The sequence below is a fragment of the Selaginella moellendorffii genome, unplaced genomic scaffold (assembly GCF_000143415.4).
Source record: "Selaginella moellendorffii unplaced genomic scaffold, v1.0 SELMOscaffold_7, whole genome shotgun sequence".
NCBI classification, from domain to species: Eukaryota; Viridiplantae; Streptophyta; class Lycopodiopsida; order Selaginellales; family Selaginellaceae; genus Selaginella; species Selaginella moellendorffii.
In genome coordinates, this window is record NW_003314268.1 from 1714399 (window position 1) to 1730279 (window position 15881).

The following is a 15881-nucleotide window of genomic DNA, read 5'->3' on the forward strand; positions in this document are numbered from 1 at the left end:
AGAAATTTGGAGGCTTGGTGTGCTTGGCTACTTATGCCTATAAAGAGTGTATCTAAACCTTGAAGCCAATCTAATCTAGGGAGGGGGATACTTGATTTCAGCTACTCACTACACAAGTATTAGAATTTTCCCTATCCATCCAAATAGAGAACTTTAGTAAGGGAATTTAACTAAAACCAAAGTAGTAATGGTCAGATAGACAAGGTAAATTGGCAAATTAGAAAGGAAAAATTGTGACTTATAATGTTAAATGCTTAAATATACGTTCATTGCTATAATTTAGAGTAAAAAAACTTTGTGGTCATGATTTATATGTTAAGATTTTAATATCTAAGCCTTGTCAGGAGAAAGTAAGCTCATCTATGGTAAACTTACAACCCTACATAATTTAATTATATTTGATTTTTTTTACTATTGCACTACATAGTTGAAAACTATATAATTTTACTTGCTATCTCTTCCATTCCATTTTGCTTGTAAGTCCAAGATCTTTGTGCCAAACCTCCCCTTCATTATATTGAGCCTTTACTTTATTATGCTAAACCTTCACTTGGATGCAAGGTATAATGTATGTGATTATAGGATAAGATTTAAATATACTATCATCGTGAATTCTTAGAACCTTAGGGGATAAATGGGGGTAAAATAACCATTAAAGGCATTTTTATTAGGAAATTACTCTTTTTTCCAATTGGATTAAAAGAAGAGAGATAAGTGCGTTACATATGGTATCGAAGTAAATGGCATTAGTTTGATTAGTGGCTATTTAAAATATAATTCTACCTCTAAATTTGAAATCATACGTATTAGGCATCTTATAAAAAGAATTATATAAATAATAATGGTGGATGGCCCAGTGCCATTTGCTCTAATTCCCATTAATTAGTGGCTATTTAAAACATAATCCTACCCCTAAATTTGAAATCATATGTATTAGACATCTTATAAAAACAATTATATAAATAATAATGGTGAATTGCCTAGTAGCTTTGTTGCTTTATATTCATGTGTTGCTTAAAGCATCACAATGAAGTCATATAAAATCTGCATTTTAAAAGAAAAAAAACCCATAAATATGTGCTTTTGATATGATCACTCACATACTATACTCGTTGCCATGTGGAAGACAAAAGCTTGCTTCAATCACGAGAGACAATGCTATGTACACAAGAAAAACAAAGTCACTACAACTCACAATTCGCAAACAAAGAATTGATTGCTGCTTACATAGAATGTGTGTTTTGGAGAAAGAATGATGTTTACAATTGATCCTTACCCTTCTACTCCTTAAAACTTGCATGTGCATGAGAAAATGTGATGGCTAAATCAAGAAATAAAAACTACATTACTACAACACCCATGGTTGAGATGCCATAAGAAAAAACTTATGCTTGTTACTAGCCTATGATTGATCCTCATTAATGCCAATCAATCTTACCACCAGTCAAGTCAATCTTCACCCTTGAGCTCTTACACACATGATAATGCACTACAACACCTATGCTCATGAGAGAAAACCTTGCACTAGTGCTGCCTGCAATCAATGACACTTACCAAAACTCTAGCCACACTTGCTATGCTCTCGAAAGAGAAGCCAAGAGCCTGCAAGAGAAGGCAGTAAGCAAGAAAAAGGTGGCAAGTAAGAAATGAGTGCCAAGGCAACCAAGAAACTAGCTAGGCATGCCAAAATGAATGAGAGATATGTATGGCAATGTCAAGAAGCCTCACAATTGTGCAGGCAACCCAATGCCCAAGATGAGAAATATCATAAATCTGTACAACAGATGTCACTCTCACAGCATTTTCACTTTTACCCTTCTTGATATAGCTGTCCAATGTGGCATTTGTCTTCTCTTCTGGCACCATATGTTTAACACATGGCATGATGATGTGGCAGGATCCATGAGAACCCATCAAAATCATATACCACTTTCCAATCTCTACAACAATTGAAATTTGATAGGAGTATGTTTGCAAACTTTGTAAATAGCAACAACAAAAAATTGTATGGACTCTTCTTCTAGATTCAGGCTTATAGCATCACTTTTTAGTTAATTAATATAATTAATAATCAATATATAGAGTCTCTAATTGATATGGTGTATAGGCTTGAAATAATAATTAATATATTAATAAAGGACATAGTTAATATAACCCAGACCCAAATAATGAGTTAAAATTTTAATTGTTTTTCTACGTGAAGAGCACTAGAAGCATAAGATCAGAAGCCTTTTCCTTTGCCTCAATCCAAAATGTTTTGTTGTGGAAATGATGCTATAAAAGTCTTTTCGTTTTTTATAGAAAACAAATTTAACACTTATTTTATATATAAATCATTTGTATCCGCAAGCAAACTTATAGACTTCTAAGTAGCAGTGATTTATCCATGGCTCAGATCTATTATCCTATTTTTTGAGCAGCCCAAACTTAAAAACCAGCCTCAACCTGACGAATTCTTGCCCATGAAAGAAGCACGCTAGCACGATTGGACAGCAGGTTTTGGGCAAAAGAATGGACGTTCCATTGGATGACAGTGGAAACCAGCCTCTTTCCTTTTCTGTGTCAGAACTGTGCCGTGGGAACTTTGCATACACTGGATAAAATTTGAGGCAATCGAGAGGCAGTTTAGCTACCACCATTACTCGAATGTGCTCTGCAATCAGACATGCAGTGATATCTGCATGTAAGAGAGGAAAACGTACAGTCGCTGCCTGTGCTCCCATCCTATGGACGCTTAGCTTGTTGGACATTGCAAAATAGCTTGAGGTCCCCAGCCAAGAGAGCCAGCAGCATCTCTCGGTACAAAAAACAGCACTTTGATCCTGCCAGGGAGCAGAGAACGCTGCTAGAAGGCAGTTATACATGAGCTTCGGAAAAAACTTTCGTGTTCTCCCTAGATCACGTACATGCTCATAGCAGCTTTTCAGTCTCTACATGTATATAATTCGTGCTTCCTTTCACATTTTCTGAAAAAACTAGTCCGAGACAAAGTCCGTGAGACCCGAGGCCGCGGCAGTGTATGGAGATGCCAGATAAATCTGCACTTCTTTGTGGCCCATGCGTCCAGGAAAGTTGCGATTCGTGGTTGAAACACACACCTGGAGTTTCTCTAAGCTAAGAGGACAAAGGGAGAACTTAAAGAACATTACCTTGGGCTCATTCATTCAAGCATAGGTCTCTTTGGGACCCCCCAAGCATGCGGCACACGAGGGAGAAGTGGGACTGTCGCATCCAGCCTCCTCGAAGATCTGTGCACACGTTTTTCCGTCTGCCTCGGGGAGTGGCATTGCGTACAAGTCCACCCACACCTGCTGATCCATTAGTTTTGGATGAAAACGAAAAAAGAATGAATGAACCTTTTGTGTTGCCGGCACGCGGAAGGTTGGAACCTTGACTTTTTGGCCCTGCGGAAGTTAAACAAAGAAGGGAAATGTAAGCCGCAGGGCGAAGGTAGAAAAAAAAGCTCTTTTACTCACGGCTTTGTTGAGGAGCTTGGCTGCAGCTACAACGTCCTCCGGGAAGGTAACTCGGCTTTGAGCTCCTGGACCTTCTTCAAGGCGTGCTTGTGTCTCATCTGATCCAGCGGCCACGCAGCAAAGCCCTTGAGGAATTTCCAGCCTTTGTCCCTGCTGCTGCTGCTACTGCTGCTTCTCTTTCGCTTGCTTCCAGCGTCGCCTTTGTCCTCCAGAATCGCCTGTGGCGAGAAGTCTTCGAGCTCGGCAGACAACGCATTCTGGAAATCGAGGAATTCCGCCACGTGTATGCCGAAGCTTTGGTCGCAAGGGCCATCTTCAACCTGGAAAAGAACTCACGGAAAGCCATTAGAAAGGAAGAATTGCGAGTACCTTGTAAAGCATTGTGAGCTTTCGGGAATTGGGATCTATGTGCGCGCTCACGTGAAAGTTGGAGATTCCTACAGGAGGACCTTTGCTGGGACCGTGAGCTGATGGACCTTGACGATGAGAAATGGACGTGAGCTCGTGGAAGTGTGTTGCAAATAGAGTTGCAAATAGCTCTAGTCACATCCACTATGTACTCACAGATTGCCCAAGCCAGACCTGCCATTGTTTACAGAGCGTTAGAGAACACCAGAAAGTCTTGCAGTCAGCAAACTCGAACCAAATCCATCGTAAGTCGAGGTACCCCGGCCGAGTTCATAGAAGTCTCAGTTGCAGATTTTAATATCGCCAAGGTTTCGAGCATCTCTGCTAAACGTTGAAACACCACACAACTGCAGGAAAAGTTTTTATTCCTAGAACTTGAAGACGTAGCCGAGTTACCTGGCAGTCTCCTGCCAACCCGGGCGAAGATACAACTTCGTATGCTGATCTCAGCACGATCGCAGGGCAGAAAGCAGCCGACTTGAGCCATCATGATATTCACACCAATCTAAATAAAAAGAGCTTGTATCAGACTCAGAGTAAGACGCAAGAAACTCTAAGCTTCACCTGACGGATATATGTTGATTTGCCTCCCATATTTGGCCCAGGCCTCGAATCTGCATTGTAAAGAAACAATTAGAACACATAGACATTATCTTTCGCTAAGCCTTCGAAGCTTGGAAGTCGTGAACTTTATCGCACCGCAAGTTTCTTGCGAACTTTAGGCTCCTCCTCCTTCGTGCTCCTGAATACGTGCCCCCACTGCGTCGTTTTGTCCAGCTTCAGCGACTTATCAGCAGGAAGATCCAAATCGTTGGTGGCTTGTTCATGAGCTTCACGGATCTCTTCCTCCACGGCATCACGGTCAGCTTTGATGGTTTTTAAGCTGCTGTCATATGATGCCGAAATGATGTACTCGCCATTCTTGATTTGATCCAGGTCGATGGCGCTTTCGATCAGTGCGTCCTATGTTCCGAGATGTTCAGCAAGCGTCCACTCTCTCAACGGAACGACGTACCGTTCCTCGATGGCGGACGCAAACTCGCCTTCATAACGTTCAAGAGCATCTTTGACGACGGAGAGACGAACACTTACCTGTATACTAATGATCAGAGCATCTACTGTAAGCAAGGTGTTCAGTAACTACGAACCTGATAAAGCTTCACGAGGTCTTGCAACGTAGCTCTCGACCTCTCGAGCTTCCGTGTCAGGCGCTCAACATCCGGCACACGTTTGAGGCAGTTCTTTAAACTTTCCCGCAGCTCGGCGTCTTCTACGAACATGTGGACGACGTCATGCCTGTGCTTGGTCTCATCAACGTCAAGTAGAGGCTGCTTCAGCCACCTGTTCAGTAGCCTCTTGCCCATCCCAGCAGTGGACGTGCGATTCATCAGTCCAAAGAGGGTCGAGTTCTTGTTCGGATCATTCTTGGACTCGAGTACATGCAGCGCTCGCAATGCGGCCGCGTCCAGCCGCATGTATCTGTCGAGGCTGTACTGCTGAAGCCTATACTTCCCGTGATTACTGTCGTCTGCGAAGATATCCGTGTACGCAAGTAGAGCTGCTAATGCCGCTGACGCAACTTCATACTTGACAACGAGTTCTCGGAGCTCCCCAACCGATGTACTCTTGATAAGCCGGCTTAGATCTTGCTCGATGTCTCGGGACTTAAACTCCGCCTTCTTCTTCTCAGTCAGTCGCACGTTGCATCGAGCCAGCACGTCTCGGAGTCTCCGACCGTCGACGCTCTTGGCATGTTCCGCAGGAAGAACGCACTCCCGGCATCCCAGAGCGAGCAGAGCCGACTCCAAGTTCGTGTACTGATCGTCGTCTAGAAACTCTAGTGTACCAGCCACAGTTTCTCGATTTCGTCCTGAATTTTCTCTCAGGTGAGACACGCAATGACACTGACAGAAAATTCTCGCTCGCGCTTCCGAGAAGACAAAATTGGTGCCTGGGGAGAATGTGTGGGTCAATGCCGATGTTCTCATGACACACAATGTTTGCGGGCCTGGGACCATTGGGATTTTCAAGAAGGAATTCGGTGCTAACGGTGGAATGTGCCCTCAGGTTTGGGATCCCGAGAAGATTGTGATCATCCCCGATCACTACATCTTTACTGCGGACGAGCGCGCTAATCGAAATGTGGATATTTTGCGGGACTTATCAAAAGAGCAAAGTATCAAGTATCTTTACGATATCATGACAGGGGTGACTTTCGGGTACGTTTGCGGTGTTTGTACGTGATTCTGTCGCTCTAACCCGGATTTGATGCAGGCAAATCCCGACTACAAGGGTGTTTGCTACGTTGCTTTTGCTCATGAAGGTCACTGCCGTCTGGGCGAGGTGAGTCTGATCCTTGATGTCTTGTATTTCGTGAGAGACGGTTCAGTTTTTGTCTCTAGGTTCTTTTTGGAACTGACTCGCATAGTTGCACTACTGGAGCGTTTGGACAAATTCGCTACTGGAATAGGAAACACTGATGCTGGTTTCATCATGGGAACTGGAAATTTTTTACTAAAGGCAAGTAGGCGCTTTTTGCATCTTTGTTTCTTCTTACAAGCTTCGCTACTGCCTAGGTGCCCGGAACATTAAGATTTGTTCTTGATGGAGAAATACCGTCATATTTGCTGGCCAAGGATTTGATACTGCAGGGGTTTTTGGATTTTTAGCGAGAGCTGGCTCCCTGTACTTGAAGTACTTATATGCGCCTTGAGGCACACAGATCATTGGAGAGATCACTGTTTCCGGTGCAACATACAAATCAATGGAGTTTGTTGGGACAGCTGTAGAACGTATGACGGTCAGTATTTGTTTCCCTTGCCTCATCGAGATTGTCCACCTGATTTCGGGATCGGAACTCACGCAGATGGAGGACAGAATGATGCTGCGCAATATGGCGATTAAAATGGCGTTATGCCTGCGGATGAAGTCACCTATAGTTGTCTGAAGGGAAGTTTTAGTTTATTTGTTCGAAGGGCAAAACACACAAGGAGTTCGAATCCGTGTATAGTGACGCTGGTGCGACGTAAGCATTGAATGTTATGCCTTGCGTCATGTTGATACCTTTGCAAGTTTATACAGGAGTATAGAATTGATGTATCCAAGCTTGAACCAATAGTTGCGAAGGTACTGTAATTGTTTTGACCACTTGCAGTCAGTCTCTTTTTGTGTGCAGCCGCATTCTCCGGATAAACGAGCATTAGCCAGGGACTGCAAAGATGTGAAGATCGACCGAGTGTACATTGGCTCCTGCACGGGAGGCATAGAAGCAATAGTGTAAAGGTATATAATAGTTTCCAAGGCACATGAAATTTTACAATCTTTTGATTTTTTTATATTTGCAATAGTCTTTAAAATATACAATATTGTTTGTCCCGTGTTCAAATTTGCAATCTAACATTGGAATGGAAGTTAACAAAAAAACTTTGCCAGCACTATACAAAAAGAGGAAGCCATTGGGGGGTGGAAACTAGGTAGCAATGTTTTGGGCAGTCACGCTCTTCCTCTTCTCAGCTTTCATTCTCAGGCAATGGCTCTCCAGCATATCTCTCAATCTTCCACCAGGTCCCAGAGGATTACCACTCATCGGCCACTTCCATCTCCTGGCCATGGGCAAGCTGCCACACATCGCACTCCAGCAGCTCTCCAAGAGATTTGGACCCCTCTTTCACTTGCGCCTGGGATCTGTCCCTGTGTTCGTGGTCTCCAGTCCAGCGATGGCCAAGGAGTTTCTCAAGATCCACGACACGGAATTCGCCTATAGGCCTCGTAACAACACAGCCTCCATAATCTTTGACTTCAGGAGCATGTCTTTCTCGCCGTATGGAGACTACTGGAAGAAGCTGAGGAAGCTCTGTGCCACGGAGCTATTCACGGCCAAGAGGGTGAGTTTGAACGCGCAGATCATCCGGGACGAGCTGTGGGATCTCAGTCGCGAGCTCTCGAGGGCTTCCAAAGCTGGCCAAGTTGTGGGCGTGAGATCACATTTGAGGGCGCTGAGCTTCAATGTCATGACTCGTATCCTTATGAAGAAGACTTATTTTGGGTCCAAGGCGTCTGGTGATCCCGCGATTGCGGAAGACGCCTCGAATTTCATTGGGATGATTGATGAGTTTCTTGAGGTGGGAGCTGAGTTTTCGATCACTGACTATTTCCCCTACTTAAGCTGGCTCGACTTGGTTGCCCGCCGCGCAAGGGTGGCTGGGGATAAGATGAATGGCTTCTTGCAAAAGGTTTTGGACGAGCAGCGCCCTGGTGAGGTTCCCGATTTCGTGGAGATCACAATGTCTCACATTGGAAACGATGCGGCCAATCTCAAAGCTCTGCTCATGGTAAGTTGCAAACCTAGTAGTTTTTATTTAGTTTTTATTTACTTGATTATTTTGATAGGATCTACTGCTGGGTGGATCTGAAACATCATCAACAGTGATCGAGTGGGCTCTGGCGGAACTTCTTCACCACCCAGATTGGATGATTAAAGCTCAGCAAGAGATTGAGAACGTTGTCGGACACACACGCATGGTCGAAGAAGCAGACATATCCAAGCTCGAGGTTTTGAATGCCATCATCAAGGAAAGCTTTCGTCTCCATCCTCCCGTTTCTTTGCTCATACCACACGCATCGGTCGAGGCTCAGAATGTTGCAGGCTATGACATCCCCAAGAATGCAACGCTTATTGTGAATGTCTACGCAATTGGCAGAGACCCTCAAGTTTGGAGTGATCCTCTGGAGTTCCAGCCACAGCGATTCATTGGCAGCAGCATCGGTGTCAATGGCCAAGACTTTGAGCTGCTTCCATTCGGATCTGGAAAGAGGTCTTGCCCCGGGCTTCTTCTGGGTCTTAGAAACGTCCAGCTCGTTCTTTCCAATCTTCTACATGGATTCGAGTGGAAATTTCCTGGAAGCCCAAAAGATCAGCCTATGGATGAAGCTACAGCAGTCGTAAACTACATGGCACACACTCTCAAAGCCAGGATCACTCCCAGACTCAACGAAAGTGCTTACACCACTCTCAAGTTGACTCAGGAATAGAAAAAATAAAAAATGTCCAGCATGCTTTTTGATCCACAGAGTAAAACTTTACTAGCATAGTGTTTACCGTTCATATGTGCCTGCATGGGACCTAATTTACCTCACTCTCATTCTTAATGATCCGGGCAATAGGTAAACAAGGTGAGAAATTAATACAAAGATGGATAAAACACACAAAGTTTGGAGATTCATGTCTGATTTCTGTTGGTTCCGACACTTGTCCCTTCTTCCTAGTTTTGGTTTACAAGTTTATAAAGAAACTAGTCAGCAAATGCTAGGTGGCTGGCAAAGGTTATAGTTAATAAAATCCCAGCAAAGCCAACTGTTATATTATCACCACCCAACCATATTAAAAAGTGGCCATAACTCTTTGTTATGTTTTCTTTCTACACTGGATTCTGTGCAATTGAAAAGAATTTAAAGGAAAAACTCCCACAGCTCAACACCCTCTTCCCTCTCGTCAGGGCTACTTGATTGTTAATGTCTAGAGTTTCACTATATAAACATGTAACTGTGTTATAGAACTTTGTAACTCCTAGATTCCAGAGATTTATTCTTTCTTCTTTTAAATTTTAGTTCCTCTCTCAACTAACATAAATGTCAAATATCTATAGCTAGCACACCCCGAGTTCACCTGTAAAGAAGTGGGAAGTTAAAGCACATTCATTGCAAGAGCTTGGCGATGGGCACTGTTTTTTGGAGGAGAAATATGCACACTGAGCTGTGTGTTATGCATTAGAAAACGATGTCTGCATGATCATTAGCAAATGATCGGTGGAAATGCGCTGGGGAAAGGTTACAATCCAAGCTTCTTCTGCTCTTGTAAAGGTGAAAGAACAGAAAAATTAAAAAAATCAATGGTTCCAATCATCAAACACGGCCATCCCCTGTTTGTGGGAAAGAATAAACGCTCACCAGTCTCCAGTAAGCTTTAGGTTGCAATCCCACGTCCTAGTGTGTTCAGGATGCCCAAACGTCTTTGCAAAATAAAAATGTATTTACACTGCTTTCAGTAAAGAACTTGTGTGGGATTGCCACACAATAAACTTAACAGCATTTGTTCCTCTAGGAATTCATCCCATTTGAAGAAATTACATAAAATGTAGGGAAGAAAAAGGTGGAGAGGACTGGTCTACTGCAGTCTTGCCTTCTGCCTTCTCTAGGCCATGGCGAGCCTCTGGTTAAATCTGTCCCCAGCTGAGATGGACGTTTGCAAATTCTAGCTCCTTTTGGTTGCAAGATACATCTGGAAAAAAGGGAGCAGGGGGGGGGGGGGGGGGGGGTTGGTTTGTTAATACATCTTTTGCATATAAATTATGACCCACTATATAGTAGAAAAACTACATAATTTTACTTACTACCTCTCCCATGTTATTTTTCTTGCAAGTCCAAGATCCTTGCCAAGACTCCTTTTCATCATTATCACATTGAACCTCTATTTGGATGTGAGGGGCCTTCAACTCATGTTGTGGATTCCCCTCCATATCACATAAAGGAGGAACCTCATTTTGATATGGAACCTCCTCATGAGAACCTTCTACTTTGTCACTTTCAACCAAGGCCCCTCCATTTAGTGTGGAGGAGGAACCTCATCCTCATATAGGGCCTCCTCATGGAACAAGGTTCCTTCTCCACATGAGATGGAAGAGGAGGTGGAGGTAACTTAGGTTAGAAGTGATGAGATGGATATGATATCAGGTTACCTCCACCACCTTCATCTTACATGGAGAAGAAACCTCCCATCTTAGTGTTTGCACCACCTCATTGCTTGGAGGCACCACCTCTTTCTCCTCCATCTCCATTATGCATAGTGTTTGCACCACCTCATTGCTTGGAGGCACCACCTCTTTCTCCTCCATCTCCATTATGGATAGTGTTTGCACCACCTCATTGCTTGGAGGCACCACCTCTTTCTCCTCCATCTCCATTATGCATAGTGTTTGCACCACCTCATTGCTTGGAGGCACCACCTCCATCTATGCATAGGGTTTACACCCCTTTATTGCTTGGATCTATTTTGGAGACTGCATCCACATCCTTGTTTGGAAGCTTTATTTTTTCACGTGATGGCTCCTTGTATAGAGATTTATCATAACTGTATTTGTGTTGTGTCTTGAGTTCAGTGTAAACTTGAACTTTTTGGGAAGTCATTATTACTTAGACTCAAGAACATTTAACTCTCCCAAAACTCTTAACCAATCATTCTCTTTAATTAATTGCATTGGGTAAAGCCATAACAAGAGTCACATAAACTTCTTGAAGTTGCTAGACAAAGGCAAGAATGACTTGTTGCAAAGAGATTAAAATTTAATATTAAAATTTGAAAATAAAAATCATAAATAATTAATGTCCCACACTACAGGATAAATATGCCACTTGGCACATCTTTTGGCACATCTAGATCATTTGGTTTCACTATTGTTGCTTATATCCCCTCGTTTATCTTCATGAGAGCATCATCTAGCATGGTTAGATGTTACTCTGTTCTACTATTGTTGTTTGTATCCCCTTTTCCAACTCATGGAAACTAATGGCATTGTTAGTAGTGGAGGAGTTACATTATGCATACTCCATAGATGAATTCTCTTCACCCACCTCAATGTAGTGAGAATGTTTCTCAATGCAACAAAAATGAAAGACAAATTATAAATTAATTAAAATGTAAAATATTTCACCTATATCATGCTCACGAAAATGTGTCAATATGATTTAATGAGCCAAATCTCCATTTTCCTTCCAAATCTCTATTTTCAAGTGAGGTAACTAGTTATCCACCCGTACTATAGTCCCACTGTGGTGGATACCCATAAGAGGAAAAATATATATATGGATGCTCAATACGTACAATTTTAAATTTAAGGGTAGGAATATATTTTGTTCAAGGGTATATTATATTTTTTAGTAGCCACTAATAAATGGGAATTAGGGTAGGAATATATCTTGTTCAAAGGTATATTATATTTTTTAGTAGCCACTAAAAAATGGGAATCGGGTAAGAATATATTTTGTTCAAGGGTATATTATATTTTTTAGTAGCCACTAATAAATGAGAATCTAACTCATGTTATTTGCTTTGATGCCACATCTCTCTCCCTTTAATGTAACTAGAAATAAAATAATTGAGCCTTTAGTGACTGTTTTATCCTTATTTATCCATAAGGTTTCAAGGATCCATGGTGACAATATATATAAATTTCATCCCATGATTACATGTGTTATACACAATATATAAGAATGGTGTTTACAATTGATCTTTGCCCTTTTACTCTTTGAAACCTATATGCACATGAGAAGTTGTGATGGCTAGATAAAAAAAAAGAACTACCTTGTTGCAACACCCATGGTATACTACAAGAAAAAACTTGTGCTCTTTACTAGCCTACAATCAATCTTTATTAATGTCAATTGGTCCTCAATCACTAATTTTAGCTCTTACACATTGCAACACCTATGCCCATGAGAAAAAACCTTGGTACTAGTGCTGCCCACAATCAATGACACTTACAAAAACCCTAGCCATATTTACTATGTGCTGGAGAGAGAAGCCAAGAGTTTGAGAGAGAATAAAGTAAGTAGAAAATGGGTGGCAAGCAAGAGACAAGTGCCAAGCAAGAAAATGGCTAGGTATGCCAAAACTAGTGAGAGATATGTGCAGCAATGTCAGTTATGCAAGCACACCAATGGCAAATGTCACAAACTTGTACAATAGATGTCACTCTCACTTTAGGAAAGAGTTAAAGAAGCCCTTGTAATTTTTCACTTTACCTTTCTTGATGTAGTGGTCTAATGTGGCATTAGTCTTCCCTTCCATGTGTTTAATGCAGGGCATGATGATGTGGCAGAGCCCATCTAAATATATATATCACTTACCAATCTCTATAACAATTGAAATACGATGTGAGTATGTTTGCAAACTTTGTAAATAGCAACAATAAAAAATTGTATAAACTCTTCTTCTAGGCCTTAGCAGTAGAATCACTTTTTAATTAATTAATTAATGCCCTCATTAATATAACCGAGACCTAAATAAAGTGAATGCATTATATTTGCAAAAGTTAAAAATCACTTTTTAATTAATTAATATAATTGATAATAATAATACTTAATATATTAATAAAGGGTGATTTATCCATGGCTGAGATCTACTATCTTATTTCTTGAGCAGCCAGGTAAGGTTTTGGGCAAATGAATGGACATTTGATCACCATTGACAGCAGGTGGAAGTAAGGTTTTGAGCAAATTCACCATTGGATAACAGTGGAAACCAGCCTTCTGTTTCAGAACTGTATTTTTCTTTGCGGTGGGAACTTTGCATACACTGGATAAAATTTGAGGCAATCGAGAGGCAGTTTAGCTACCACCATTACTCGAATGTGCTCTGCAATCACCAGTGATATATGCATGTAAGAGAGGAAAAAGTAGTCGCTGCCTGTGCTCCCTTCCTATAGACGCTTAGCATTGCAAAATAGCTTGACGTGGTGCATGTGAGCCCCAGCCAAGAGAGCCAGCAGCATCTCTCGGTACAAAAGACAGCACTTTGATCCTGCCCGGGAGCAGAAAACGCTGCTAGAAGGCAGTTATACATGAGACTTTCGTGTTCTCCCTAGATCACGTACATGCTCATAATAAACTGCTGTGAGGAGCCTTTCAGTCTCTACATATATATATATATATATATATATTTCGTGCTTCCTTTCACATTTTCTGCAAAAAACTACAAGAAGTCGCGGCAGTCCGAGACAAAGCCCGTGAGAGCCGAGGCCGCGGCAGTGTATGGAGACGCCAGATAAATCTGCGCTTCTTTGTGGCCCATGCGTCCAGGAAAGTTGCGATTCGTGGTTGAAACACACACCTGAAGGTTCTCTAAGGCAAGAGGACAAAGGGAGAACTTAAACAACATTACCTTGGGCTCATTCATTCGAGCATAGGTGTCTTTGGGACCCCCCAAGCATGCGGCACACGAGGGAGAAGCGGGAGTGTCGCATCCAGCCTCCTCGAAGATCTGTGCGCACGTTTTCCCGTCTGCCTCGGGGAGTGGCATTGCGTACAAGTCCACCCATACCTGTTGATCCATTAGTTTTGGATGAACTAATAGGGAAACGAAAAAAGAATGAATGAACCTTTTGTGTTGCCGGCACGAGGAACGTTGGAACTTTGACTTTTTGGCCCTGCGGAAGTTAAACAAAGAAAGGAAATGTAAGCCGCAGGGAGCTAAAAAAAAAAAGCTCTTTTACTCACGGCTTTGTTGAGGAGCTTGGCTGCAGCTACAAAGTCCTCCGTCTTGCCTCCCGTGCAGGAGCCAATGTACACTCGGTCGATCTTCACATCTTTGCAGTCCCTGGCTAATACTCGTTTATCCGGAGAATGCGGCTGCACACAAAAAAATTATAAACAGACCGAGTGCAAGTGGTCAAGACAATTACAGTTACCTTCGCAACAACTGGTTCAAGCTTGGATACATCAATTCTATACTCCTGTATAAACCTGCAAAAGTATCAACATGACGCAAGGCATAGCATTCAATGCTTACGTCGCGCCAGCGTCACTATACACGGATTCAAACTCCTTTTCTGTTTTGCCCTGAAGAATCAAGACAGGTCGTCTCCTCGAACAAATAAACTAAAACTTACCTTCAGATAACTATAGGTGACTTCATCAGCAGGCACAACGCCATTTTTGCCTCCAGCTTCAATCGCCATATTGCACAACGTCATTCTGTCCTCCATCTGCGTGAGTTCCGATCTCGAAATCAGGTGGACAATCTCGATGAGGTAAGGGGAAAAAGAACTGACCGTCATACGTTCTACAGCTGTCCCAACAAACTCCATTGATTTGTATGTTGCACCGGAAACAGTGATCTCTCCAATGATCTGTGTGCCTCAACGCGCATATAAGTACTTCAAGTACAGGGAGCCAGCTCTCGCTAAAGATCCAAACACACCTGCAGTATCAAATCCTTGGCCAGCAAATATGACGGCATTTCTCCATCAAGAACAAATCGCAATGTTCCGGGCACCTAGACAGTAGCGAAGCTTGTAAGAAGAAACAAAGATGCAAAAAGCGCCTACTTGCCTTTAGTAAAATTTTTCCAGTTCCCATGATGAAACCAGCATCGGTGTTTCCTATTCCAGTAGCGAATTGTCCAAACGCTCCAGCAGTGCAAGTATGCGAGTCAGTTCCAAAAAGAACCTAGAGACAACAACTGAACCGTCTCTCACGCAATACAAGACATCAAATATCAGACTCACCTCGCCCGGACGGCAGTGACCTTCTTGAGCAAGAGCAACGTGGCAAACACCCTTGTAGTCGGGATTCGCCTGCATCAAATCCGGGTTAGAGCGACAGAATCACGTACAAACACCGCAAACGTACCCGAAAGTCACTCCTGTCAGTGATATCGTAAAAATACTTGATACTTTGCTCTTTTGAAAAGTCCCGCAAAATATCCACATTTCGATTAGCGCGCTCGTCCGCAGTAAAGATGTAGTGATCGGGGATGATCACAATCTTCTCGCGATCCCAAACCTGAGGGCACAGATCTAGAAAAGAGAAAAATGTGTAGCATACGTACTTTAGCGTTAGCACCGAATTCCTTCTTGAAGATCCCAATGGTCCCAGGCCCGCAAACATCGTGTGTCATGAGAACATCGGCATTGACCCACACATTCTCCCCAGGCACCAATTTTGTCTTCTCGGAAGCGCGAGCGAGAATTTTCTCAGTCAGTGTCATTGCGTGCTTCACCTGAGAGAAAATCCAGGACGAAATCCACAAACTGTAGCTCGAATGCGGGGAAAAACTTACCGCTCCAGTGGAAGCAGGGGCTCGCTGTTGCTGCGGCGGCGCCATCACTGCCGAAATGGTGCTGCTGCGCCTGCTCATCGGCCTGGCGTTCACGGAGAAATAGGACGAATGCAGCATCGCGCCTTCCATGATCCACAAACCCTAAACCCTATTTCGAGGCTCTC

General features: G+C 42.8%; 2 protein-coding genes, 1 long non-coding RNA gene and 2 pseudogenes across 3 annotated transcripts; 2 read left to right on the forward strand and 3 right to left on the reverse strand.

The window, feature by feature from the left end:
- Positions 1 to 3255: 3255 nt before the first annotated feature.
- Positions 3256 to 3510, reverse strand: LOC112345080. Its single transcript, XR_002991940.1, has 3 exons — positions 3477 to 3510; positions 3357 to 3404; positions 3256 to 3308 (listed from the first exon to the last, which is right to left on the reverse strand). It is a non-coding gene; the product is annotated as an uncharacterized LOC112345080 (long non-coding RNA).
- Positions 3511 to 3514: 4 nt separating this feature from the next.
- Positions 3515 to 5767, reverse strand: LOC9652816 (annotated as a pseudogene).
- Positions 5768 to 5776: 9 nt separating this feature from the next.
- Positions 5777 to 7164, forward strand: LOC112345199 (annotated as a pseudogene).
- A 199-nt stretch (positions 7165 to 7363) lies between these two features.
- LOC9652817 (flavonoid 3'-monooxygenase) lies at positions 7364 to 8928 on the forward strand. The gene is made up of 2 exons (XM_002966190.2): positions 7364 to 8215; positions 8274 to 8928. The coding sequence occupies exons 1-2, from the start codon at positions 7364 to 7366 to the stop codon at positions 8913 to 8915; spliced, it is 1494 nt and encodes a 497-aa protein (XP_002966236.2). The 3' UTR covers positions 8916 to 8928.
- Positions 8929 to 13492: 4564 nt separating this feature from the next.
- On the reverse strand, positions 13493 to 15881 carry LOC9652818 (3-isopropylmalate dehydratase large subunit, chloroplastic). Its single transcript, XM_024671050.1, has 14 exons — positions 15718 to 15881; positions 15487 to 15657; positions 15288 to 15440; positions 15164 to 15232; positions 14988 to 15104; positions 14857 to 14931; positions 14708 to 14785; positions 14546 to 14641; positions 14446 to 14495; positions 14345 to 14399; positions 14154 to 14285; positions 14036 to 14083; positions 13819 to 13977; positions 13493 to 13767 (listed from the first exon to the last, which is right to left on the reverse strand). The coding sequence occupies exons 1-14, from the start codon at positions 15844 to 15846 to the stop codon at positions 13630 to 13632; spliced, it is 1470 nt and encodes a 489-aa protein (XP_024526818.1). The 5' UTR covers positions 15847 to 15881; the 3' UTR covers positions 13493 to 13629.